The sequence below is a fragment of the Lygodium microphyllum genome, chromosome 5 (genome assembly GCF_053477565.2).
Source record: "Lygodium microphyllum isolate KBCC chromosome 5, Lygodium_microphyllum_v1.1.10, whole genome shotgun sequence".
NCBI classification, from domain to species: domain Eukaryota; kingdom Viridiplantae; phylum Streptophyta; class Polypodiopsida; order Schizaeales; family Lygodiaceae; genus Lygodium; species Lygodium microphyllum.
Window position 1 is genome coordinate 14,601,137 of NC_141139.1, and position 25,266 is coordinate 14,626,402.

General features: G+C 42.0%; 1 protein-coding gene across 2 annotated transcripts in view; it reads left to right on the forward strand.

The window, feature by feature from the left end:
* LOC148035522 (NOL1/NOP2/sun family protein / antitermination NusB domain-containing protein) overlaps window positions 1–24,765 on the forward strand; it is a 139,654-nt gene extending 114,889 nt beyond the window's left edge. Inside the window, exons 10-16 of one of the 2 annotated variants that reach the window (XM_087677476.1) lie at window positions 14,349–14,409; window positions 14,563–14,670; window positions 14,783–14,901; window positions 15,035–15,106; window positions 22,915–23,000; window positions 23,125–23,188; window positions 24,306–24,765. In XM_087677476.1, the coding sequence (XP_087533602.1) occupies window positions 14,349–14,409; window positions 14,563–14,670; window positions 14,783–14,901; window positions 15,035–15,106; window positions 22,915–23,000; window positions 23,125–23,188; window positions 24,306–24,440 (645 nt within the window). In that variant the 3' untranslated portion in view covers window positions 24,441–24,765. Of the gene's footprint in view, window positions 1–14,348; window positions 14,410–14,562; window positions 14,671–14,782; window positions 14,902–15,034; window positions 15,107–22,914; window positions 23,001–23,091; window positions 23,189–24,305 lie in introns of both variants that reach the window. The other variant, XM_087677475.1, reaches the window with a different exon arrangement.
* Window positions 24,766–25,266: the final 501 nt, after the last annotated feature.

Genomic DNA, 25,266 nt, shown 5'->3' on the forward strand with positions numbered 1-25,266 from the left:
CATTGAAGAAGGCAAGGCATTCAAGAAAAAGATCTATTGTTGTTTTGTGGACTTTCGCAAGGCCTTTGACACAGTGCCACGTGCTAGACTCATGAAAAGAATGCAAAACATAGATGTGCCCGTAGAGATATAGTGGAGTATCTATGCCCTATATGAGATAGTGACAGGCAGAGTATGAACACCTGAGGGCATCTCAGATATAGTCAATAGCACCATTGGGGTGAAACAAGGCTGTCCACTTTCACCGACACTTTTTGGGCTGTATATAGATGAAATTTCAGAATATGTGGATAGGACGGTTGGGGCCGGAGCCAGCCTAGCTGGAGTGCTGATACCATTACTGCTTTATGCTGATGATATTGTACTTATATCTGACTCACCTGAGGGACTAAATAGACACTTGGATGCATTATCAGCTTTTTGCAGAGATAGAGATCTTAAGGTGAACCTTGGGAAAACTAAAGTTATGGTTTTTAACACTTCAGCTGCTTGGGTGACAAGAGCTGAGCACCAGTTTACTTTTGACGGAGAGCCAGTGGAGATGGTCAGGCAGTATGTTTATTTGGGGGTCACATTGAAGGGACCACAGTTCTCTTGGAGAGAGACATCAGAGGCTCGTTTGGCAAAAGCATATGCAGCCTTAGGGGCATTGGAGAGGCAATGTGCTCACATACAATTTCATGAGCCGCGCACCAAACTGTGGCTTTTTGACACCTTGGTTACACCCACACTCCTATATGGGGCAGCTATTTGGGGTCCGAGTCTGTTTCACACGAGGAGACAGCCTTTGGGAGACCAGGATGGACCAGAGAAGGAATACTATGATGGATGGGAGCATATGGAAAGACCACTGGTCATGATGAACTCACGCATGATACGACCGAAGAGCTCGACCCCACATGAGATTATCAGAGCTGAGTTGGGGGCATCACCCATGGTGGCTGAGGCCTTGGTTCAGGCAATGACTTTCATACATAGACTATGGGAGCTCTCCCAAGATAGATACCCACGGCTAGCCCTGGCCTCTTCTAGACAACTAGCAACAGACGGTGACAGACACTGTTGGTATGCTCAGATGAGTACATGGATGCGTCTACATGGTCTGCAGATTGACAGACTACCCCCCTTTGACTATAGCCTGGATTGCCCTACACTTGACCTAAGCCGATCAGAGCTAAACCATGTGATCAGAGCAGACATACTGAAGTTAGATACGGAGAAGACCTGGATCCGACCCCCCTCGCCCCATGGCACGAGGATGGCACACTACCAGACCCACTTCCTCTAGGTATCTGAGGATGGTTTCATCACCCGACCCAATTACATGGACACACAGCTGCCTCATGGACTACGCACAGTTATTGGTCAGATCCGCACCTCATCCCACCACCTGAGGATTGAGACAGGCAGATGGAAGGGTATACAGACAGAAGAACGCATATGCCCACTATGCGACAGAGAGCCAGAGACAGAGGAACATTACATCTGCCGATGCACTGTATATTACGACATACGAGGTAGATACCACTGTCTGTTTCGAGAGGGTTTTGGACCCCTGAGACGGATCATGCAGTATGAGGATCAGAGATGCTTGGGATTTTTCCTCTTGGAGCTCCATAGGCGCAGAGCAATAATTCTACAGAGTAGGAGGCCCCCACAGCTCGGCTCACATAGACAGAGAGCAGTCACTGACTTTTTCATGGATACACGACAGAGTATGGCAGATACCACTACTACTGCCACACAGCCTACAGGAGTACATCATCATTGGACCTCATCTTCTGTAGGTGTCCCTTTGGATAGAGCAGTGGCACTTAGCCGGTCTAGGCGCCCACGCCCACCCAGACGAAGGCCTAGACATCCACACCACAGACAAATTAAAGCCATCATTGAGCGCCACAGGAGACAGATGCCAAGACGCCTCAGCTATGCAGAGATACACCTCCCTAGAGAACAGACATATCATTGATGGAGAGTTTTCCTTTCTCTACTCTCACTTTCAGATCACTGACATGTTTCCCTTTTATGGGACACTATTTCATTTCCTTTTCAGTCTTATAGGCATGCTTTTCATCTTTTTTCTCGTTCTAGATGAGAAACACACCATCATTGTATGTACTGCTTTGGTCTCATAGGCCACATTGGCCTTTTAGAGACGTTAATATACTCTCTCTCTCTCTCTCTCTCTCTTTCTGCCTTTTCTTGTTCTCCCCTTTCTCCTAATTTTCCTTTTTTTCTTCTCTCTCTCTCCCTTTTAAATTTTATCTTTTTCTTCTCTCACTCTTTTTTAAATTTTATCTTCTCTCTCTTTCTCTCTCTCTCTCTCTCTCTCACTCTCTCTCTTTCCCCCTCTCTCCTCTCTTCCTTTCTCTCTCTCTCAAAAAATATTTAAATTTTAAAAAGAATTCTCTCTTTTCTCTTTTTCCCCATCTCTCATCCTATTTTCCTCTTTCTTCTTATTCTTATTCTTCTCTCTCTCTCTCTCTCTCTCTCTCTCTCTCTCTCTCTCTCTCTCCTCTCCTCTCCTTTCCTTTTCTCTCCTCTTTTTTTTTCTTCTCTTTAAATTTTGTTTTTTTCTCTTTCTTTTAAATTTTATATTTCCTCTCTCTATAATTTTCTCTGTGTTTGAATTCTCTCTCTTATTCTTCTTATTTTCTCTCTCATTTTCTTCTCTCTGTCTCTGTCCACCTCTCCTCTCTTTTTCTTGTTTCTTTACTTTTTCTCTTTCTCTCTCATTTTATATTTCCTCTCTGTATGATGAGGCTTTAATGAAAAAAGGGAAGGGGAAGAGAAAATGAGATATTGCACGTGAGAAAGAGATGAGGGGAAGGGGTTTTGATTGAAAAAGGGAGGTTTGAAAAAGAGGATAGGTTTCGGAAGCCTTCTGGAAGTTCGGGGCTTTCCGAACCTATAGCTAAAATAATATAGTAGTAAGATTTTATCCTGTATGGTCCGATTCATATGCTCTGCAACTCCATTTTGGGGTGGATTACGAGGGGCAGTGAGCTCTCTCTTTATCCCTTTGCTATCACAAAACGCTTGAAAGGCCTTAAACACATATTCCCCACCATTGTCAGAGCAAAGACACTTAAGTGTCTTATCAGTCTGATTTTCAACCAATGCCAAGAAGTTTTGAAACTTGTCAAGCACTTCGTCCTTGCTACGAAAAGGTTAAACCCATACGTTCCGTGTAGCATCATCGACAAAAGTGACAAAGTATTTCTTTCCCCCCTAAAGATAACCTTGGTATCTGACATACATCGGAATGTACTAACTCTAGAGGGGAAGATTTCAACGAAAGAGACTTCTTATGAGACGTCTGTGCAAGTTTACCATAAGCACAATGATCACAATGCTGAAAATCAGCATAATGAAGACAAGGCAAGTAACCCATACGAGAAAGCACTTTCATTCCAGTTTCACTTATGTGTCCCAACCAGCCATGCCACAAAGAAACACTTGGTTGCTCGGTCATGGCAACAACATGGTCACACACACTAGATACATGGAGAGGATACAAGGTATTACTTTTACAACCTCTGGCAATCACTCTAGATCCCTCTCGCAGATCTTTCATTTCCCATCACCGAAGGTGGTATGAAATCCATCGTCATCTAGTTGCCTTGTGCTAATCAAGCTCTTCTTGAGTTGAGGTACATGCCATACATGCTGAAGTGTGAAGATAGAACCATGCTAAACTGCAACTGCACATTGTCAATACCTGCAATGTCACATGCATAGTTGTCCCCAAGATGAACAACACCATGTTGACCCCTTGTATAGTCAGAAAACCACTCATGATGAGGGGTGACATGAAAGGAAGCACTTGAATCTAGAATCCAAGTGTGCATGTCATCATATGTATCTGCAAGTAAAGCATGTGTACTAAAGTGTGAAGAGACAAAGAGTACGTCATTCCCATTGTCACTGTCACGAGTGGCTACATTCACCTCTTCAATTTTGACACTGCTCTTCTTAGGCTGACTCTCTTTCTTCTCTTCCTTGCTATCATGTGTTGTTCTTTCCTTTCTCTTTCTTCCATTTGTAGGAGTCACGTTTAAAGTCACCCTTCTTGCCACAATAATGGCATTCAACATCCTTACCATGTGATTTGCTGCGTCCCTTGCTATCAAATTTGCCTTTCTGCTGTGAGCTGCCCCTAGTATGCAAAGCACTGGAAGACTTATTGGATGCATTTCTTCCATGAGTAGAGCACTCTCTACATCAGCATACAAAAGTATCACATTAGAATTGCTCATAGTAGTCTTGAATGTATCCCAACTCTCTGGCAGAGTGCAAAGGAAGAACGTAGCCAGCTGGCTGAAAATGGAGTTAAACTCACTCAAGTGAGTAGACATTGCTGTACCCTCTTTCATACGCAAATCCATAAGCTTTTTTAGCCAGTAAACTTTGCTTGCGGCACTCTTTTGGGGCATACAGTTCTTCCAATCGAGTCCAACTAGCATAGGCAGAATCCAAACTTTCAATGTTAAAGAGCAAGGCATCAGAAATTGATAGCTTGATGATTGAGTGTGCAAGCTCATTTAACTCATCCCAGTCTTTCTGTTCCATATTTGCGAGCTTTGCCCCTTTGGTCTTAATCGGCTTTGCTTGCTTCTTCTGCAACAGGATATTATAGCACTGCTTTTGCCAAACTGCAAAAGTTATGTGCTTCTTCAAGCTCCTTAATGTGCATGAGATGATTGTTGTCATTGCTGCCAGCCATGATTTTCAGCCCAAATGTGACAAAAAATTCAGCAAATGTAGGCCGAAACTGTCACACAAGTGACCGAAGGTACAAACAAGTACCAACCAGCAATAAATGACCACGTAAAAGCAGAAATTTCAGATCTGCAGATAAATTTTCAGAAGCACTAAACCTTGTGCTACAGCACTCCACAACTGATTATAGTTGTTTCAAGGGCATTACATCACATTACATGATAAGTCCCAAATTTTAGCTGCAATTTCTGTTGTACATGCACCCACGGGCACAAAATTTGACACGCACTGTCAAAAGCCCCAAAATAAAATTTTTATGCTCAAAGCATCAACCACACATCTACACTATCTCTAACATGCATAAAATAGACAAATTTTGCCAAAATAGAGCAATTTCAGCAAAACCCCCAAATTTTTCCAAGTGGTAGATGTCCAAATTGCATGGAATTAGACCCGCATGTACATAAAATGACCAAATGGCGCACAAATTCCGCCCAAACAGCAAAAGCCCCAAATTGCACGGGGCCCAATGTGCATCAATGTCGAGAAATTGGGCAAATTTCAGCCCAATTTTTGCATGTACATGAAAAGCCCCAAATGTCGGAGGCAAACTGTCACAAATTCTTGCTATTTCTAAGACAAATATCACAGTTGTGTCTTGCTCGCATCAAATCTAGACAAATTCCCAAATTTTTGGCACAAATCTGCCCAAAATTCTGAACTGTGCTTACATGCACGAACACTCGTCAGTGAGCAAAGGGCTTGCTTGCACGGAACCTTTGAAAAAATAAAAAAAATTTGCAAAAGAAAAGTGACGAATCTTCCCCTTTACAGCTGCTTCCTGTCGCCTGCTCGTGTGACTTGCTCATGACCTTAAAAATGATGTTTTGACCTGCACTTGAAGTGCATGACCTGCGCATGACTGCGTCTGACCAGGAAGTGACGATTTTGGCTTGCGCTTGAAGTGTGTGACCTGCGCATGACTGCGTCTAACCAGGGAATGATGATTTTGACTTGCATGCAACGTGGAACTATCGCCTGTCTGTCCAGTGAAAGAACAATGATGAGCTGATCTGAGTGGATGCTAAGAAGCGTGAACACCTTAGCCGCAACTCTAATATCAGTTTGAAGTGAGCGATGCATAGTGGCGATGCAATGTCTTGCGATGAAAATGTTAGGTAGAGAGCAAAATGTGAGCAAGAGTAGAGAGTGAGAGTCAGAGAGAGAGATGCACGATGTTCTTGGGTACAATTTTTTTGTGTGTACCTCTTTAGATTTTAGATAGATATATATGAGTATACAAATGTGCTAAGGGTGTGTTCACACCCGTGCATATATAAAAGGCACGATGGCCTTTTATTCCCAACACAATCATAATTGAAGATCACCAAGAATATGAAGTAGACAAAATCTTGGATTTGAGAATTTTAAGATGCAAATTACAGTATGTTATCCATTGGAAGGGCTATGATGCAAGTGAAGGAACATGGGAACTAGCTTCACATCTTCAAAGAGCTCCTATCAAGGTTTGTGAATTTCATCTTCAACACCCAACCAAGCCAAGGCCTATTCAAAAGCACGCCACCACTCCTCTTGGAACTTGGTGCTAAAAGGGGAGGTAATGTAATAGACTCTTGAGTAGCTTTCGTTGGTTCGTATGGAAGTTGGTACAATCCTTGGTTCCGTGTAGTTTGTAGAAAATCCAATAACATTCCAGAACATCTTGGAAGATGTTTGCATCATTGCTTATGTTATCGTTGATGTCCACGTGACACATGCATGTCATGCCGTGTGGCATCCTCTTGTAACGACATGTGGTCCCCTTTTAACCTCCCTAGGGTATAGTATAAATAGAGGTCATGGACCACAAGTCTTTTCAACATCAATTGTGAGGCTCCTACGAGGTAAGTCTTCTTCTTGTTCTTGTCTTGTATTGAGTCTTGTCTTGTAATCAAGCCATGCCCTTGTGAGCATTCTCTTGTAATTGAGTTATCTCACAATCGATTTCTAGATCAATTTCTCTTGTAAGTTGTGATAGCAATCTCCTTGCTCTCAAAGAGCACTTGCTATATCCATAACATAAAGCATTTGTGTCTCGGGAGCATTAACTTTTGTAAGCTTAGGTTGAACATTGTATAATGTCATAACATAAAATCACAATTGGGTCAATACCTATTTTTGTAAATACTTTACAAGGTTTCACACTAGGTTGGACAACCCACTCCTTAAGAATCAATGCAATATTCCCCATTGGGACACTTTCATCACATGAGCCTTGAGACTAGGAAACACTTCGTGTATTTGCCTATTTTTCCACCGGGCCTATACTTGGTTCATTGTTTGAATAAGCTATTATAACCTCACCCTTTCTAGCTAGACTTTTAAGTCTCAGAACATACTTAGGAAATGCCTTATTTCGAGAAGTTAACACAATCCCTTGCTTATCATTCACTTTCTCAATCAAGGGGACTTTTGGTATAGGGTAAGAACCAAATAGAGTTGAGGAGCATCCTATTCTTGTTTCTCTTCCTCTTCCTTTTCTTTTTCCTAACTCCTTTGTAATTTTGAACCGGAAGTGAGCTCCCTGTCGTCGCGCTGCTGCCCGCCATCGCGCCTCCCCCCTCCCTCCTATCGCGCCATTGCACCTCCCCCCCCATTGCTCCTCCATTTGCAGCAATAATCCCCCCTCTAGCAGCACAACAACGATATTGGTAGGTTCTCAGTAGGGACGTGCAATGGAAACCTCTGGTCAGACACCGGTGCATTCTGCGAGTGCCCCCTAGTCAAACACCTTGGGCGCCATTGCAACACCCCCCCCCCCCCCCCCACGTTGCTCCTCCATTTGCAGCAACAGTCCCCCCTCCGGCAGCACAACAACGATATTGGTAGGTTCTCAGTAGGGACGTGCAATGGAAACCTCTGGTCAGACGCCGGTGCATTCTGCGAGTGCCCCCTAGTCAAACACCTTGCGCGCCATTGCAACAAACCCGCCCCCCCCCCCCCCCCCCCCACGTTGCTCCTCCATTTGCAGCAACAGTCCCCCCTCCGGCAGCACAACAACGATATTGGTAGGTTCTCAGTAGGGATGTGCAATGGAAACCTCTGGTTAGACGCCGGTGCATTCTGCGAGTGCCCCCTAGTCAAACACCTTGCGCGTTGTCCTCTCTGAGGAACAACTCTTAGTCGTCCGTGCCATAGAGTTGGAGCTAAAAGAAACAATGATCTTTGGTCAGGTAGTGCATAAAGGCATCTTGCTTCAAATGGATTTCTTAGTACATGGTTCCTTATTGCTTCAATAGAAGAACCATTAGTACCAATGCCTTGTGTTCCATTTTCTTTTACCATAGATTCCTTTGCATTGGTCATGTTAAGTGTTTGCTTTGGCAAGAAACATTGCCTTCTCATGGGTTCTTCCAACCCATCTTCTTGATTAGAAGGCCCAGAAGGCTCTACAACACCTAGATGTTGTGTAGTAGAACCAAGTCCCTTGCTAGAACACATAGGACCTCTATCATAATCCATAGGAGTTTTTGACTGCTCGATTGGGTGTGCATAACTCACTTTCTTCTCTTGGAGTATACAATTTCAAGTTTTCTACTATTCTCACTCCTTGTTGAAAAAGGTGGTGAAAGTCTTTATGCACGTGTATCACACGGGGAAAACTCCAAATGTTCTCCCAAGACCCTTGAACATTATGTTCGTATCGGATTGCTAGTTCTTTGGCCTTAACCAGTGTCTTTGGGTTACTTAACATAATATTTATACTAGTGCTCAGATCTAGCCCATTGATAAATAGTTCTCCTTGGCCAAAGCCTAATGCAATTATTAAAGGCAGCTATATAAGACTTAATGTCTCTTAACAAGCCGAGAGCTTTGCAAGCACTTGATCCAGTGGTAAAGCCTTTTGGAACTCATTAAAAAACAAGTCAGAGAGCTCTTGGATTGAGATTATGGTTCTTCTAGATACACATTTATACCACTTTAGCGCTTTCCTTTAAGGGTACTAGAGAACCATAAGAGCTAGTGGGTATTATCAAACCCACTAGCATAGCACATAACTTTAAAGATGTAGAAAGAGAAGTCTTTTGATTAACCAGTTTGTATCTTCTTGACTTAGATCATCCTTGATAAGATTGGAGATTTGTAGGTCCGTTGCATTTGGAGGGTGCTTCAATTAACTAGTTTTTATCACCTCTTGATTACTAACCATCATTGGTTGGTGATTGAGGTGAATGCTGTTTGGGGACTCCATAAAAGCAGGACATGGTGGAAAATGAACATTTTGAAGGGTGGATCAATGCAAAGTCTCTCTTTGGAGAATGTTGATGGTGGTTTGCCCCTCGCTTGGGTCCCTTTTCAAGTGCTATATCTCTAACGTGTGAGATTGGAGATGGAAGCTCTCAATTGAGAATACATAGCTGAGAGTAGAGTGAGTGAGAATGAAGACACAACACGGCTCCCAATGCTATTCCAAAGTGTGTAATGAAAGTACAAACTATAACCCTTAGACCTTAGGGTTGTTAATGTGCGTTCACACATGAAAGGTGTAAACCACAATAAGTGGCCGAACTATGTGACATAAACACATAAAATAGAAAATAATGTAATTGGGAAAACAAACCTCTCATAAGGAGAGTAAAAAGTATCCTAGTGTTCCATGGTCGATCACCGACACTCCTTTGTGAGCATAGGTGTGAGTCAAACCCAACAAACCCCCCTAGAGTAAAAAGTGATCAACATACAAGAATTATCCACCAAAGGAGATCAAAGTGCCAATCGAAACAGCTTAGGATTCGTCAAGTGGTGCTATGTACAATGGGATGCATAGTATACTACATGGTGAAGAATGCCCATGCAGTAAGTGCCACTTGGATATTGTTCCTCGTGGGAAAATTATTCACTTACCCAAGTGCCCTAGTATAAACATGATGAAGTCATACAATGCATAGGGGAAGGTACATCAGGGGGGGAAGACCAATGTCAAAGACAAGTGCTGAAACCATGTAGAATACCAAGAAGGGTAGGAATCCCCTCTCAACATGGATATTGATGCCAAAGAAGGAAGAGGAGCCGGTGGATATTAGTCTTTGTGTGGTATTGAGAACCATGTGGATGAAGCATCCCTACTAGAAGAGTAAGGATGGAAGACACCGCCATAATAGCATCAAGAGGGATGTTGCACGATCTGCCTTGGAAGGGGAAGCCTCCATGTTGATAGAAGAGCAAAACTCCAAGTAGATGGAACCATGAAAGGAACAATGTGCATCTCTTGTCTCCAGCTTAGAAAGGACTAGTGCAAGCTTGTACGCTAGCCCTACACTGAAATACAAAACCCTGCAAAAGAGATTAAAATTTGCAAGCACAAAGGTGAGTAGTGAGATGATCCAAAATACAAAATTGAAAATAAAGGAAAGCAAAGCTAAGTGCAATGCAATGAGTATGTAAGGATGTAGCGGAAGTTTAAAGGAGGAAAAGGCTGAGTGCGTGGCTACCATCGTGTATGGTGAGGTGGGGAATTGGTCTTAGAAGGTGCAATGGATGTCCTTGGAATGGATGTGTAAAGTGCAATAGGTGAGCCACTAGCAAACCAATCAGCCAATCCTTTAGGAGTAGTGAAGGAGATAGGCTGTTGAGATTGTCCCCGTACCACATATCTAGTAGCTATTGGGGCAAATGGAATAGATGGTGCAGTAGTGAGAGGCGTAGCTCCACTGGATTGGCGAGTCGGAGTGGGAAAGTCACAGCAATTTGCAGTGGTTTTCTAGGAGGAAGACCTTAGGCCTTGGTACGAGACTCTTAGTCTGCATGGCTTGATCTCTGGCAGTGTGTGCAAAACCTATTTTTCTTAGGAATTTGTTGTCAAAGGGGTCGTGTTTCTTTGGTTGTGTGGGAGGAAGTGGTGTCACCCTTCTTTTGACTTGCCTTCGCATCTTGTGAGTTCTTGCTATTGTTAGTTTTCCTTGCCTAAGAAGAGGCAACCAATCCTCACCTCTCTAAATGGATATATGTGGAGGACTTCTTGTGGACTTGATCATGTAGCCTTGTGTAACACAAGAATTGGCACTCAAACTTATAAAAGGTTTGGCAATCTAGGTAGTGAGATAACATGTTGGATAAAATGAAAGTATTTATCAGGCAACTTATTCAAAAGAACATGACCTAATTATCGTCTGGACTTTGGGGAGCCAGTAGTGGCAAACTTAGCGAGTAATCGCCAAAATTTGGCTAACTTGACTTTTAGATCATTCCCTCCCATAATGGAAAATTTCTGAAGCTTAAAATCGAGATTGATACATCAAGTGCGATCTCAAGCCGCATAGCGGTCAATGAGATGACTCCAACGCTCAAACGCGAGGGAAAAAGGTTGTAATTGAGAGTGAAATTCAGGAAGCAACCCTTGTATTAACTCAACATTGGTTGTGGCACTGCAGGCTCTTCATTGATAGATGTGATGAGGATGAGCTAATCAAGGGTCCTAGTATCAATGACGAGGTCTGAAAGTCCCTAAGATTCAAGCACTTGTTGCATGAAGTTTGTGACCAAGTGGTGAAATTGGTCCTGCTAAAAAGCGCCTGATCCATGAAGGCATTTTTGGGTGCTACAATAGGAGTGCTAGTGCTAGGAGATAGAGAAGGTGTGTATTGGGGGTAGGGTGAATAAAGGGGATAGGATGGGGGGGCAGAATACAGTTGGGAAGGAATCCCAGAGTACCCACCATGCATACGAGAAGTGTGCATAGCGGATCCAATTGTGGGCAAGGACGGACTGGATATGGGCATGGTAACCACCTGTGGAGCCCAAGGTGTAGGGATAGAGACATGGATAGCAGAGGATGGAAATCACTGCGGAGTGACCTAAGGGATGTGTGACGACAGTAAGCAAAGGATGGATATCCTTGCGTTTGAAAGGTCGTGTGGGAGGTTTATGAGTGTTCAGGGGTAGTGAGGGGAATGTCCATCACAACCGAGTGGAAGTATATGGTAAAGTGGGGGTATGTGGAAGGTACAATGTTAAATGGTAGCATTCCCCCTAACAATGCACCAAGAGGTGGAGTGAAGGGAGGGTAGGTAGATTGTGGGATGGAGAAAGAGAAAGTGTTAGTAGTGGAGATGGAAGATCCAACCCCTAGTGTGCTTTGAACGGAAGTGGAATGTAATCCAAGATTTTGGAATGAAATTGTGAGTAGATCAGAACGTGGAGAAGATAGTCGTGGGATAGGAGGTGGAATGTAATCCAAGATTTTGGAATGAAAGTGTGAGTAGATCAGAATGTGGACAAGATAGTCGTGGGATGGGAGGGAGTTGAGAAGTGTGGTTTACTTGCTCAAATGAAACAAATGATAAAGATGTACTTGATGAAGGGTATCTACTTTGAGAGCCTTCTCTATTAAAGTTAACGTACTGAAAATCATTCAGATCTTGCACAACAAAAGAAACTGGAGAGGGTTTTGGCTCATACGTCTCAAAAGGGCTATTCAAACCTGACACAAGGCTTGGCAGAGATAAAGGAGATGGATTGCCAAAGGTGTTGAACGTCATGGTCCCTCCAAGATCAAGAAAATGAGCAATCTCACCAATCAGTCCAGATGGAGCAGTAGCACTCATTGGAGAAGTGTAAATGGAACTGTACGTGATGCGCAAGTGCTCCTTAAACTTTTCATCTGTAAGATGACCAAAACGAGAAGAAAAAGATGGTAAAGGTGAAGGTGTGTTCACCTTGTCCTTGAGACCATAATGCCTTCTCAGAGTCTCCAATGATGGAGAAGCTTGATTAGGGCATCATAAGAAGTGAAGGAGGGGCTTGAGACATTATGAGTCAGAATCAAGTCGTGTGTGAGTCTCGCACAAAGACTAGCATCCATAATCACCGCAAGATACTCTTTAGAAGAGCACTAGCTCTGATACCATGTGAAGATATGCAAGGGTTTGCACTGAGGAAACATAGCATGTATGACGAAGGCTGAAACACAAAGACTCAAACAGGGACAAGCAAAACTCAAACCCTAAACGCAAAAACTCAAAAGTCAAACATAGAGACAAATACAAATAAAAGAAACTTTGAAGTAAGTGAATGCTGTAAATAGATGTAAGAGTGTATAGAATGCCCAAGGGCAGAGCAATGTAGTGTCAGAGAGTGACGTCCACCAAAGACGGATCCCAAGTGTTGTGACCACCAATTGGAGTGCGGGAAACACCAAATGCTGATCACCAGAGTGTCAAGGAACCGAGGTGACAACAGGAGAGTTGTTTGCTGGTGTAGATGGCTTGCTGGATAGTAAAAACGTAGGTATTGTAGCAGTTGCCCGATGGGAGAGATGGCAGCAACCTGTTGCCTTGCACTAGATATTGAAAATGCATGCTAATCAGGTGCTATGATGATGCAACAAATGGAGACCTTCAAACAGAAGTGTGATGGTTGAAAACAGGCTGCCTAGGGTTGGATTGTGACGGGCTGTAGTCTGTGATGGTTGGACAGTAGATGCTAGGTGGCTGATGGCTGAAATCTGCACGGTGGAGTGGGAAACCTGCACAGAAGGATTAGGCTAGTCTTTCTATTTATAGATGTTGAAGGGTGTCTCAAAAAATTAGAGTTTTGGGGGACCACTGAAACTCTCTTGAACTGCCCACCAAATTTGCATTTTTCATTAATTAAGTGTGTTTCGGGGCTGTTTAAAAATGCTAATCAGCTGTAAAGCGTGTTTTAGCTCAACAAGCCATTCCATGCTTGTCTCAAAGTGGCACAAAGTATCATGCTACCCATGCTTGCTTTTTTACCACTTTTGCCGTGGACTACCACTACCTTGAATGATCTTACCAGGCACATCCATTTCATGTTGAAAAAAGGACTCCTTGCATGCAGGTATTTCTTGGATTTTTTGGAGCCATGTTTGCACCCCAAAAAACATGGGCCATGGAGCTATTTTGGATGTTGAGACTCAATACTTTGGCTCTTCGTTGGTCACTCTTTCAGGCTATGTGCATTGAACATTACCGCTGGATCTTTATCATCTGTTTTTTTAATTGAGGACCAGAGGCTTGCACATGGTAATATCCGCATTCAAGGCTTGTGGTGGCACATTCGGATGCCTATTTCTCGACATCTTCCTCGTTTCTGGTGACTCATGTGGTATGCTTATGGAAGCTAATTCTTCAGAAGGTGCACTAGCATCCATTACAGGATTATTTGGCTGCTAACTCTTTTCAGATGGAACTGTTAGCTGTGTCAAAGCTGCTCTCTTGGGACGGGAAACACCAGGCCGGACCTGAAAATGGGCTGACCTGCTGTCATAAATAATGAAAATAATAAGATAATCATGAAATGCTGCAAATGAAACCGTCCAACCTGCTGTAACTGGCTGACCATAATAAATGCTAATTGGCTGCCCTGAGATGCCGTCCAACTGTGCATAAATTGACACGAACAGGAGCTGAACCTCTAACAGGTTATCTATGCTATCCAGGACTCTAAAATAGGATTTGTTTGCTATATTGAGAGGACTGATTAACCTTGTCAATGCTACCTCACCAAACTCTTTCTCAAAGATGATTTGTATACTTATGTGGTTTGAATTGTTTGAAGATGACTTTAGAAATAATAAACTTATATTGCTTGTGGTTTGTTTCTAGTCTATCATTCAGGCTGGCCTTGTGAAGAACGGTATTTGTGCTGTTCAGGATGAAAGTGCAGGTAAGGGGTTTCCCTCCTGTATTGGCAATGGACTTTCAGTTTCTTAAGATTGAAAGTTTAGGTAAGGGGTTTCCCTCCTGTATTGGCAATGGACTTTCAGTTTCTTAAGATAAATGCATGTTGAGGATAGTGATGATGAAATCATTATTGCAGGTCTGGTTGTGAGAATAGTCAACCCTCAGCCTGGAGATACCATTGTTGATTGCTGTGCAGCTCCAGGAGGGAAGGCTCTTTTTATGGCAGCTTGTTTGAAAAACCAAGGCACGGAAACTTGATCTGATTGCTTTAAAATCATAAGTAAATTTTCTGAGTTCGCAGATTATGTTATACACCGTGCTTTATATGAAGTTGTCATGAGGAATGCCCAATGCAGGAAAGATATGGGCAATAGACATAAATCAGGGTAGATTGCAGTTATTGGAAGCTACAGCAAAAACATTTGGCCTTCAAACTGTTGTATGCACCCATCATGGGGATTTGCGCAACTCTGTAGTAAGTGTCTTCATTCTTATGAGTTAAATGGATTTTTTGACCAAGGTTTTAGTTGTTTGACAGTGCCAAAAGATTCTTTGCTGCTGTTGAATCTATGGCACATTCTGAAGATGAGGACGTCCTGATGCTGTAGGGTAAAATTCAAGTTAAAGCTGACAAAGTCCTTGTAGATGCTCCTTGTAGTGGACTTGGGGTTTTAGCAAAGGTAACTTTTCTTCTTGGATTTCCTTTTTATTTTTGGGGTGCATGGGCACATTAGTGTGAAACTGATACCACAATGTACAGCATATAAGAATATGCATATATTTGCTCATCTTTTTATTACATTATACCACTGAGAAGGTAAAAATAATACTCTTATGGTTAGAGCATGGAGTGCTCTTGTGCTTGTTCTTGTAATATCATACTGAGGTGATACAGTGGTATGTAAAAGTTACATATTTTTGGCTGGAAAGTATAATTGAGTGCTTGGAAGCATTAGGGAAATCCAATCCGTTATGCTGGGTAGGTCTAAGAGAACTACCACCAAGTTGGCAGCAGAATCAGCCTCCATCAAAAACAAATGCGTCTTTGTTCAAATGAGGATTACATAATGCAAGACATCAAGTGAGATTTTGCTTCCTTTTCCATATTTGGATTGATCGCAAGACAACAAACAAAAGATCCGGACATCATAATGGAGTTTATCTGCTTTCGGATATTGCATTGTCTTCAAGTGAAGGTTAATAGGGGATCGGAGTCCTCACTACCTATCAACGAGAGTTATAATTCTCAGGCATTCCATCCAGACCTTTCTTCATCAACATTCAGCCCGGTGGTGCATGGAGGGGATATGGTTCAGAGTGTGGATTACTTAGGTGCTTACTTGTCACTTAGTGGTGGCTTGCCCTGAGAACCCTTGGACACAGAAAGAGATGACTAAGTAGAGGAGACAGGAGATTGAAGGAGGTGTTCTGTGACATGCCCTAGAGCGACAACAGGAGGGAGGCGAGGAGGAGAAAGAGACAAAGCTGGCACAGGAAGCCCAGATGACAAGAGTGGAGACAATAAGAGATCTTAGGCCATTAGCCTAGACAACAGCAGCAGCTTGCTTGGAGACGACTCCATCTTGTTCCCTTGTCGTGAATACACACCACTTGGCACCTGATCACAGGTGACAGGATGAGCAAGTACTAACAGCACAATAGGATGGGTGTGAGATCCCTTTAGTTAGGGAGAGGATGCAAGAGTTGACTCAATGAACTTTCAAGGTGAGCCGAGCTCCATGGTTTAGTAGTAGGCTCTCTAGGCTACAATCACCATGCAAGAACCCCCTCAAGTAGAGACATTGTCACACAGTCAAAAAGGAGGATAGAGCTCAATTCACTTTCATTGGTGAGGACTCATGAGTTATTCAAATGCCTTAGCATAATGTAAGGAGAGAAGGAAGCCAATCAAAGACAGAGGAGCCTTGTGAGTCAACCAAACTTAGTCAAGGATCATGAGATGCTCTCACAAAACTAAGGGGGCGTGGTGATGGCCTCTTCATCATCAGGAGGAGCTTACTCAGTCTGTAACTCCAAACCCTGCATTTGCTGTCGACAACTGTCTACAGCCTGCTGGCAGCAGTTTCAAGCCTTCGCCATCCATCAAAGGAGCTTCAGGAACTTATGCTTGCAGCTGCCAGGTCATCTACTGCCTGCGTTTGCATTTGCAGAATATCAGCTGTTGCTGACATCATCAGAGGCAGCACACTGCTGTGTGTGCAGTTTCCCACACCTACAGCTTCGAGACACTTCTTAGCCTGCTGCCCACTGTTCTTATTGATCCAATCATATCCAGCCTGATCCAGACTCTCCAGATCTGCATTTGCAGCTGCTGATCACATATGAAGGATGTTTGCTACTATTTGGGGTCTGTATAGAGTACAACAAACTATTCAGCTCATACCCTCTACATCGGTGATTTAGAGACACAAGAGTTGGAGGTTTTGTATTGATGCTACATAATGTGTTTACTTCATTGAGCATTGTGTATGTTCATTCATTATTCTTTCATCTTCTATGTTCACTGTCTTTGAGCTACGCTAACCCTACTGAGTTCTATTATTAGTGTGTGCTTTGTTGTGTGATTGTGTTTCTATTTTGTGTTGGAGTGTTGCTTCACACTGCTATGGGAAAATATTAGCAGGATAGGATAGGACACTTTTTAGGAGTGTGGTGGAGCAAAGAGCTCATGTAGCACACAAGTGGGGTGGTTTAGTCCTAGAGCCATGCTCCTTGGATCTCATTTCAAGTGGATGATACCATCTTTTGTGTTATTAGTGGTGTACACACCTAACAGGCCAAGAAGAAAGGAGAGTTTTGGATCACCCTTCAACAAAGTCTATTGGACCCTTGGATCAATGGAGACTTTCAACATGGTGGTCCTCGGAAGACTTGGATGAGAGGATAGATAGCACACACCAAGACAAACACACACCACCAACAACACACACATACATAAAAAGAAAACACATGCACACAAACAACACACATGCATGGATGGGCATCACTTTTTGGTGAAACCACTGCTCCAGTTAAGTTAATGTACAAGATGTGATACCGCCAGAAGAGTGAGCATTATGAAGAATGTACCAGAAACATTGGGAAAGCACACAATGTACAATGGGAATATGTCCAGGATTAACATCCTTTAACTAATGCTGGCTTTCTCTCTTGGTTCTTCCAAATAGGATTGTAGTGCACACCCCAATGATAATAAGCAGAGCCAGCAACAAAAGAAAGAAGATATCCTTGATCATCAGGCACATCATGCATAAAATGTATAGTCTTTTGAGCAAGGAAATAAACTCTTCTTGGTTCTTGCAAAGCAAGATACAAATCAAACACAAGACATATGGAATTAATAGGTTGTATTTGCCTAGGTGTCCATATGCAAAGCTTTTGCATATGCCACCAGTTATTCACTTCAAAGTGATGTTCCATCCCAAAGGATATACCGAATGTCGAACAATGTGATCACAAAGGGGAATATTACGAGGCTAAAGGAGACAACGCCATTGGTGCTCAAGCTTATAAAGAGTTTTTATTTGGGAAAATTAATCTTAAGACCAGCAGTGAAACTACATGTTTCCAAGCTTTCGTTGAGGTTGTGATATCCTCTTCTTCGTTTTTTTCGTCATGAAAGAGGAAACATCAACATATGTTTGTAGTAGAAAATGGGATCCATTTGGCAATTCAAGTCCATGTAACTGCCCACCAACAACCTGAGAATCCAAATCAAAATATACAAAAAAAAGGATGAGTAGCCACTGGAAGTAATAAAGGACTGAAGGGACAACCTTGGCAAACCGATTTGCTTGAAGTCCTAGATAAAGCACCTTCTAAAATAGCAAAAGCCACATTTTAGGACCAAAACCCAATTTGTTATGGTTTGTGCAATGTAATGCCTATCAGTAGAATTGAAGGCCTTCTCATTTCAATCAACATAATCAGAACATCTTGATTGGTATATTTAGCATACTCAATGGCAATATGCACGCTTGCTATGTTGTTATTGATATTCCTTTTGAGAACAAGTACCCATCATGAAGAAAGTCTTGGATATGATTAACCAACATTTTAGTAACCAACTTATAAATGAGAGCGTCTTCTTCTTCTTTAAGAAATGATGCATACAACCTCTTTTTTTATATATGTCTACTAAAAGGATGACATGTCTAAATCCAATGTCTTGACATTTACAGAATGTTGCACAAATACATGCTTCAATTCATGTACTTTTTGCGTCCATCTATCATCACTGTTCTAGACATGTATTGTACAATCCTTTGTTGAGAAATGTGAAGATTATTGAAAAAATCTTTGGAGGAACAACCTTTATCAAGAATAGATTTTTTGAAATGACCTAAAGCCTAATAATCCATTTATCAAGTTTACGCTAATCATTTTAGACAATAATATGCTTTGCATGAATCAAAGCATCGTGTTTGTCACTAAACAATTATGGAGACCAAAGAATGCTTGTCAAAATGTTGACAAACATGCTTAGCATTAAGCAACTTTAGCTTCTCCTCAACCACAAACCAATGGCCATGATCTTGAATAATTGTTTGCATATGATGCACAAAATAATACTATGCAATATTATCTAAATCTTCATGAACTCGATCACACAAGGACAATTAACAACAAAGACCGTATGCTTAAAAACTTCATGCTTCATGCAACTGTGATTAATCAAAAGAAGACAAGCATGATCTAACAAAGCTTCATTCATTTGCATGTCAAAAAAGAGACCTAATCAAAGTGAAGCATGATCTATCTAGACTTTAAAAGTAAAGTCATTATATTGATCAGCATTCAAAAGATAGCAACGATCTAATATAGCCTAGACATGCTTATAGATATTATGATAGACATTGCATCCTTGTCGATGAGGATTCAAATGTTTACAAAGAATGCCCTCTTGAATGATCCATGGGTAAAGGAGTATTATTGAAATATCCATGGATAAGAGCATTATGGAGTAGAGGATAATATTTTATTTCAAGCCAAAAGGGAGCTCTTTCCCTTGAGATATGTGAGGCATTACCATTGCAAATTCAAATATTTGCCCCATACAAGGATCATTAAGCAACCATCTATCTTCTCCTAGGGGCATTGAATGCAATACAAGGCTAAAAATTATGATATACTAGCATGTTAACACTAGAATAATGATCCAAATCAGCAATAAGATATCAAAACCAATCAAGTGAGCCGATTGTCTAGCCAAAGTATATTGAAAATTCTCTTGTAAACAAATAAGATACAAACTCATGATATGTACATAGCTCCAAAAGAGCCTTCACATTTTAGGATCACAAAGGCCTTTGATATTATGAGAAACACATTTTATAGGAGCTTTAAGCATGATATGTATAGTGAAATACATTGATGGCCATTAGCACGATGAGCGACCTTTGAGGAAGGGGAGACCTTATGGGAAGAGTGATCCAAGGGATGGGGTCCCTAATGATTGTGGGGTGACTTTTGACAACTTGGTGGCCATTGACAGAACATGTGGGAATTTGTGTGGGATGACTCCCAATGATTGGGGGGGTTGAGGTGTTTGAAGCACCTGATGATTGGGGAGATTTGTGTGGGATAACTCCCAATGATTGGGGGTTGAGGTGTTTGAAGCACTTGATGACAAGGTAGGGGATGGGAATATGGTTGGTACATGGGCTTGCATTGAGATTTTTAGGGGGTTGGATGGAATCTCCAAAGGATAGTTGCATACGTCGTTTGGAAAGAGAGATTTGGTGGAACTTGAGACAATGGCTTTTCTTAAATCTATTCTGTGTAGAAACTAGAAAAAAAATTGAATTGGGTGGAGAGGGAATTTTTGCAGAGTAAGAGTTAAATATTTCAAGTGAAGGGGATGGTTCCGTGCTGTATGGAAGTGAAGTTGCCAATGTAGAGGAAGCCCTTGTTTGTGCTACCATGTTAGGAGAGGGTTGTTCTTGTGGAAAGTAGATTGGAAACTCATGGACATGGTGTAGGGAATCCCATGAATGGGTGCAATCAGTGTACATGACATCACTAGGATCTTACATCTTTGGAGCACCCAATAAAGGGTTGTCTAGAGATGATACACAAGGCGCAGGGTCACCAACAGTAGGTAAGTATGGGGTACATTCTTTCAGTTTTTGTGGAACACAATGGAAAAATGTAAGTAGGTGAGCCAAAAATTTCTTTTAAATGTGAGAGATTGGGAGGAGAACCAAACCACATGTTTTAAGGAGGTGTATCCTTGGTTTCCTTGGTGGTGACTTGATTTTGCAGGTAGCAAGTTGTAGCTTCTGCTTCTTCCTAGTAGGTGTGTGGCAAGCTTGCCAAAGTTGGCATAGACCTAAACACATTCATGAGCGTGTGGTTTCTTTGTCTGAAATACCATTTTTCTGAGGATGATATGGTATTGCGTACTCATGGTGGATGACAAGCTTGAAGTTACACTTCGAATTCCAAAGATGAGTATTTGCCACCATGATTTGACCTTAGGCTTTTAATCTTCATTCTAGTTGGTTTCCATGAACTTTTTGGGTCCTAGAAGGGAAGGAGTAGACATTGATCCATATATAATGGAATATATGAGTTTATGCTAGTTTTTGGAATGGAATATGAAAAAATCCTTAGCTTTTATAAGAATGCAAGACTCACAAAAAGGTGAAGTGGTTAACCCCTTAGGGATACCTAAGGCTAGGTTTTAATCTTTTTTTTCTTGTCGAAAGAATTAGAAACGTGTTCTAATCCATAGAGCCAAAGTACTGTATGAGTTTGTTCTCTCTTCTGCTCATACAGAAGCTGACAAGACCGAACTATCAAAGTTGGAGTTTCAGGATGCAACATTACCATCTACAGTTTCAGGTCAACTGTAGATGGTGGCAAGGACAACTATTTGCATACCATTAACTCTATCTAGTCCTCACTCAAGGTCTCAGGGCCTCTTTTGTTCTAGTCTTGTCATGGGGACATATTTTTTTGCTTAGCTTTGGCATAATGAAGCGCCTTAATGCATTTCAGATTGAGCTGACTTTAGATCCGGGTCCTTCAGGTTCAGCAATGCAAGAGGTCTAGAGTACCCCCGGGGGAGATAGCACTTCCACTCCTCTTTTGGAAATCAGTGGTTTTCAGCTAAGATTTGCTCAGCAGCAGTGTTATGTGATTGCACTGAGAGTACAAGCACGGTTTATGCTCAGTTTATGCTTTACTATCTTTGTTGAGTACAATAATTTTGGTTTAATATTGACACATCCCATGTGGTTTTGACAGCAGTTGATTCATTTTAGTGAATTATGACAGTTTTTTGGGCTGGAAATTTCAGTATGTGTTTGGCCTTCCCTCCACCTCCACCAGCCCCCAACAGCCCCTGTATGTGGAACTCACCCTCTAGACTTAATTTCCAGCAATAATTATTGGCTGGAAATTAAACACCACAAGTCTTTTCCAAGGCTCATCTAATGCTTTAGACCAAAACCACAAGCACCTGTCTAGCATAACTTGTCACAACTTTTGCCAATGTCCCCCACCGCATTACTTAGGTTTTGGACCTGTCACCTATTAACTTGCACTTCACATGTGCACAACTTAATTATGCCAAAGCAAAGCCATAAAAATATGTGCCCTCGTGACATCTCTCTAGATACAACTCTTCTCCCTTCCACTTGCCTATGATCATGCTATTGCTGCTGGCTGACATGTCGAGTGCATTGCATCATACAAATAAGGGGAGGGAAATGCCACAATCAAGAGGAAAAGGTCTTGGCTCCCAATTGTGCAAAACAGACCTCATTGGGAAAAAAAGTACTGCCTGTTCCATTGCTTCATTATGGTTCTAGCTAAGACACCCTTATCATTTAGGCATCAGTTCTTGAAATCCTAGGATGAATGATTTCTCTAATGGGTAGCTGCATTATACAAATTCACAACGGATAAGAAAAGGGCTTGGCTCCTTATAGTGCAAGAAATTCCCCTCGCATTTCCTCATATCCTATGGTTTCTATTGAAGGGAATGGATTGACTATGGAGCTCATAGCATATGCTGGAGGTTTTGTGGAAGGTCTATTGGAGATGGAGACATGCCCTGATATTATATGATGCCGTTGTCAGGCATGAAGTTCATGATAGTGTTTTGTCGGGGTCAAAAGCTTGTCTAGTCAAGACATTGATGATGAGCTGAATGAAATGGTAATTTTTATTTTGCAGAACGTACCATCAAGAAAAAAAACCCAGGGCCTTCAATGTGTTCTCTCTCTAAATACGTGTACTTTGCTGAACCATGAGAAGGGAAGGGATTATTTGAGATAGGGTTGGGTATCTTGGTGACGTAATTATGCTGCTTGTTTTCTCAATGATTGAATGTCTTTCTACAAGAGTGCATGCATGATGCAACAGTGAATTGATTCAAAAGGATGTCAACCTAATTCTTCAAGCAGTTAATATTTTCTTTCCTTCTTGTATTTTCTTTCCTTCTTGCAATAAACATCAGCGGGCAGATTTGCGCTGGAGAAAAGGTCTCGATCAGATATTTGAGTTGCAGAGTTTGCAGCAAGAGTTGCTCAATGCAGCTGCCAGGTATATTTTTGGAAGCTTCAATTGTAAAGCTGTAAGACACATGATATCTTAGCTCTCTACTAGTTTGATGAAGTTTGTATTCCATGAACAGTTTTGTGAAGCCAGGTGGTGTCATTGTATACAGCACTTGCTCAATTGAGCCAGAAGAAAATGAGCAGTGTGTCTCTAATTTCCTGAAACACCACCTGGTAAACCCCTTGGAAGCTATGTCTTTACAGAATATGCCTCATTTGAAAAAGAATATCTGGTTTTAAATAAGGAGCATATCTCTGAATGTGATAAGTTGCCGTGGAAAACTCACAGCCTGTTTCTCTTTTCACAATATTGTGGAGATTTTGCTTTTCATTGCAGGGAATGTGGACTTGGTTGTTCTTTGAATTGACGAACATTGTTTCTTTCCCCTAGGTGCATTAGCTTGTTCTATATCTGTTCCCGGGAAATCATGGCTACTTGTCCACATTTTAGTGCATTTCTGTAGCTAGTTCTCTGCTATTTTCGTATGTTTGCTTGCTCCTAGGGTATTGCCGCTAGCGGCTTGCAGCTTGGAGTCATGGCAGCCTCTTTACTATTGATAATCGTCTCACCTGTTGCCTCAGCTTCATGCCGTACAGGCTCCCTCCACCTCACGCTAGATACCTCCCTCCATCACATCCCTGCACCCCTCCTTCCGTGCCCACAGCTGCTTATGCCTGAGGGAAGCGTGAATCTGTAGCTTAACGATCTTCAATACGAGGGATTTTGGAAAACTGGATAGTTGCTCAAGAAACAGCTCTACTAACCTAATGAACTGTCAAACCCAGGAAAAACAGCAGATCTCAATTCACCGCATTTCTCAAAGTCCAATTGGACACTTCCAAAAATTAGATTTCCCATCCAACCCCAACTACAGAGGAACAAGCAGTAACAGCTACGTTTACAACATGCCAAAATTCAGCTCTATCATCTCCCGATTGACCTGCCTACCTCTTAGAACCAGGATGACTCGTGTCAGCCACAGACACCACAGTTTTGAGGACCTACTGCCTTCTAAGCAGGTCTAGACATTCTTTTTTTGTTTTTTGCGTTGGGGGCGCATTGATGGATGCTATAATCTATTCTACTCTACCGTGGACGTCATTCAATAATGTTATTCTAGTAAGCGATTGTAACATACAAGATAAGGTATCCAAATCAGAGTACTGTGATGGCTGGCTCACGTTACGGGTGTCCAATGAGGCCTGTGTGGCGGGAGGCCGGTGGGGAGAGAGAGAGAGAGAGAGAGAGAGGGAGGGTGTCATGCCGTGTGTACATGGGTGCCTGCTGCAGGATTTCACGTTGGAGTCAGTTGAGCCGTTTGTGCCACAGCAGTTTGTCACAAAGGATGGTTACTTCTCATCCTTCCCACACAAACACAGCATGGATGGTGCCTTTGCAGCTCGGTTGCGGAGATGCTTAGCGTGAATTTATGGTTTAAAATCTTCACCCTTGAACAGTAGGCCTGAAAGGGCTTATTAAGGCCCAACATGTACACCCCCACTTTGAATTGGAGAGGCTAGCTTCTCCATATCTTATGCACCTTATTTTGTATAATATGATGCTAATATTTACTTAATGAATTGCTTAATGGGCTCACCACATTCCCTAATAGAGTACTTCCTTCAAGAGAGATTCTTTCTCCCTTCTCGCCATGTTGATTTTAACGCAACCACAGTTCCCCGCTAGGAACATGGCACAAACTATAGTTTAATCAATTGTCTTTTGTGAGAAATATATTGAAATTGGGATATTTTTAATATGCTAAAGTTGTTCAATTAAGGTCTAGAAGTTTCTTTGCTTTTGAGTTCTACACTATCAAACTAACTTGTATAGCTCAATACATGTACAAGGTAGTCGCTAGAGCTATTAAAAGCTCAGATTTCTCTCTTTTGAGGTGGTAAATATTTCTCTTCCATAACATAGTTGTGCGTTCACATTCTTTTTAAAAACTTGTATAGCTTACATGCAATCATATTCATTTCACCGTTGTATTATATGTCAAATTGTAAAGAATATTAATGTGCTATATATGTATAATTTTTGTGCAATGTGTATAAGGGCTTGGTCCCACCCAAGGCTAGTGGGTGTGAGTAAACCCTACTCCCTAGCACTCAAGTGGCACCCTTTTTGCTAAGGGGAGCAAGGTTATAGTAACCCCCATTTGCCCCTACTAGCATCCCCTCTCAAGTGTGGTGGCTACATGGAAGCCTTAACCCCATCAATATCCTTGTTAGCCCTGTAGTCCTTGAGA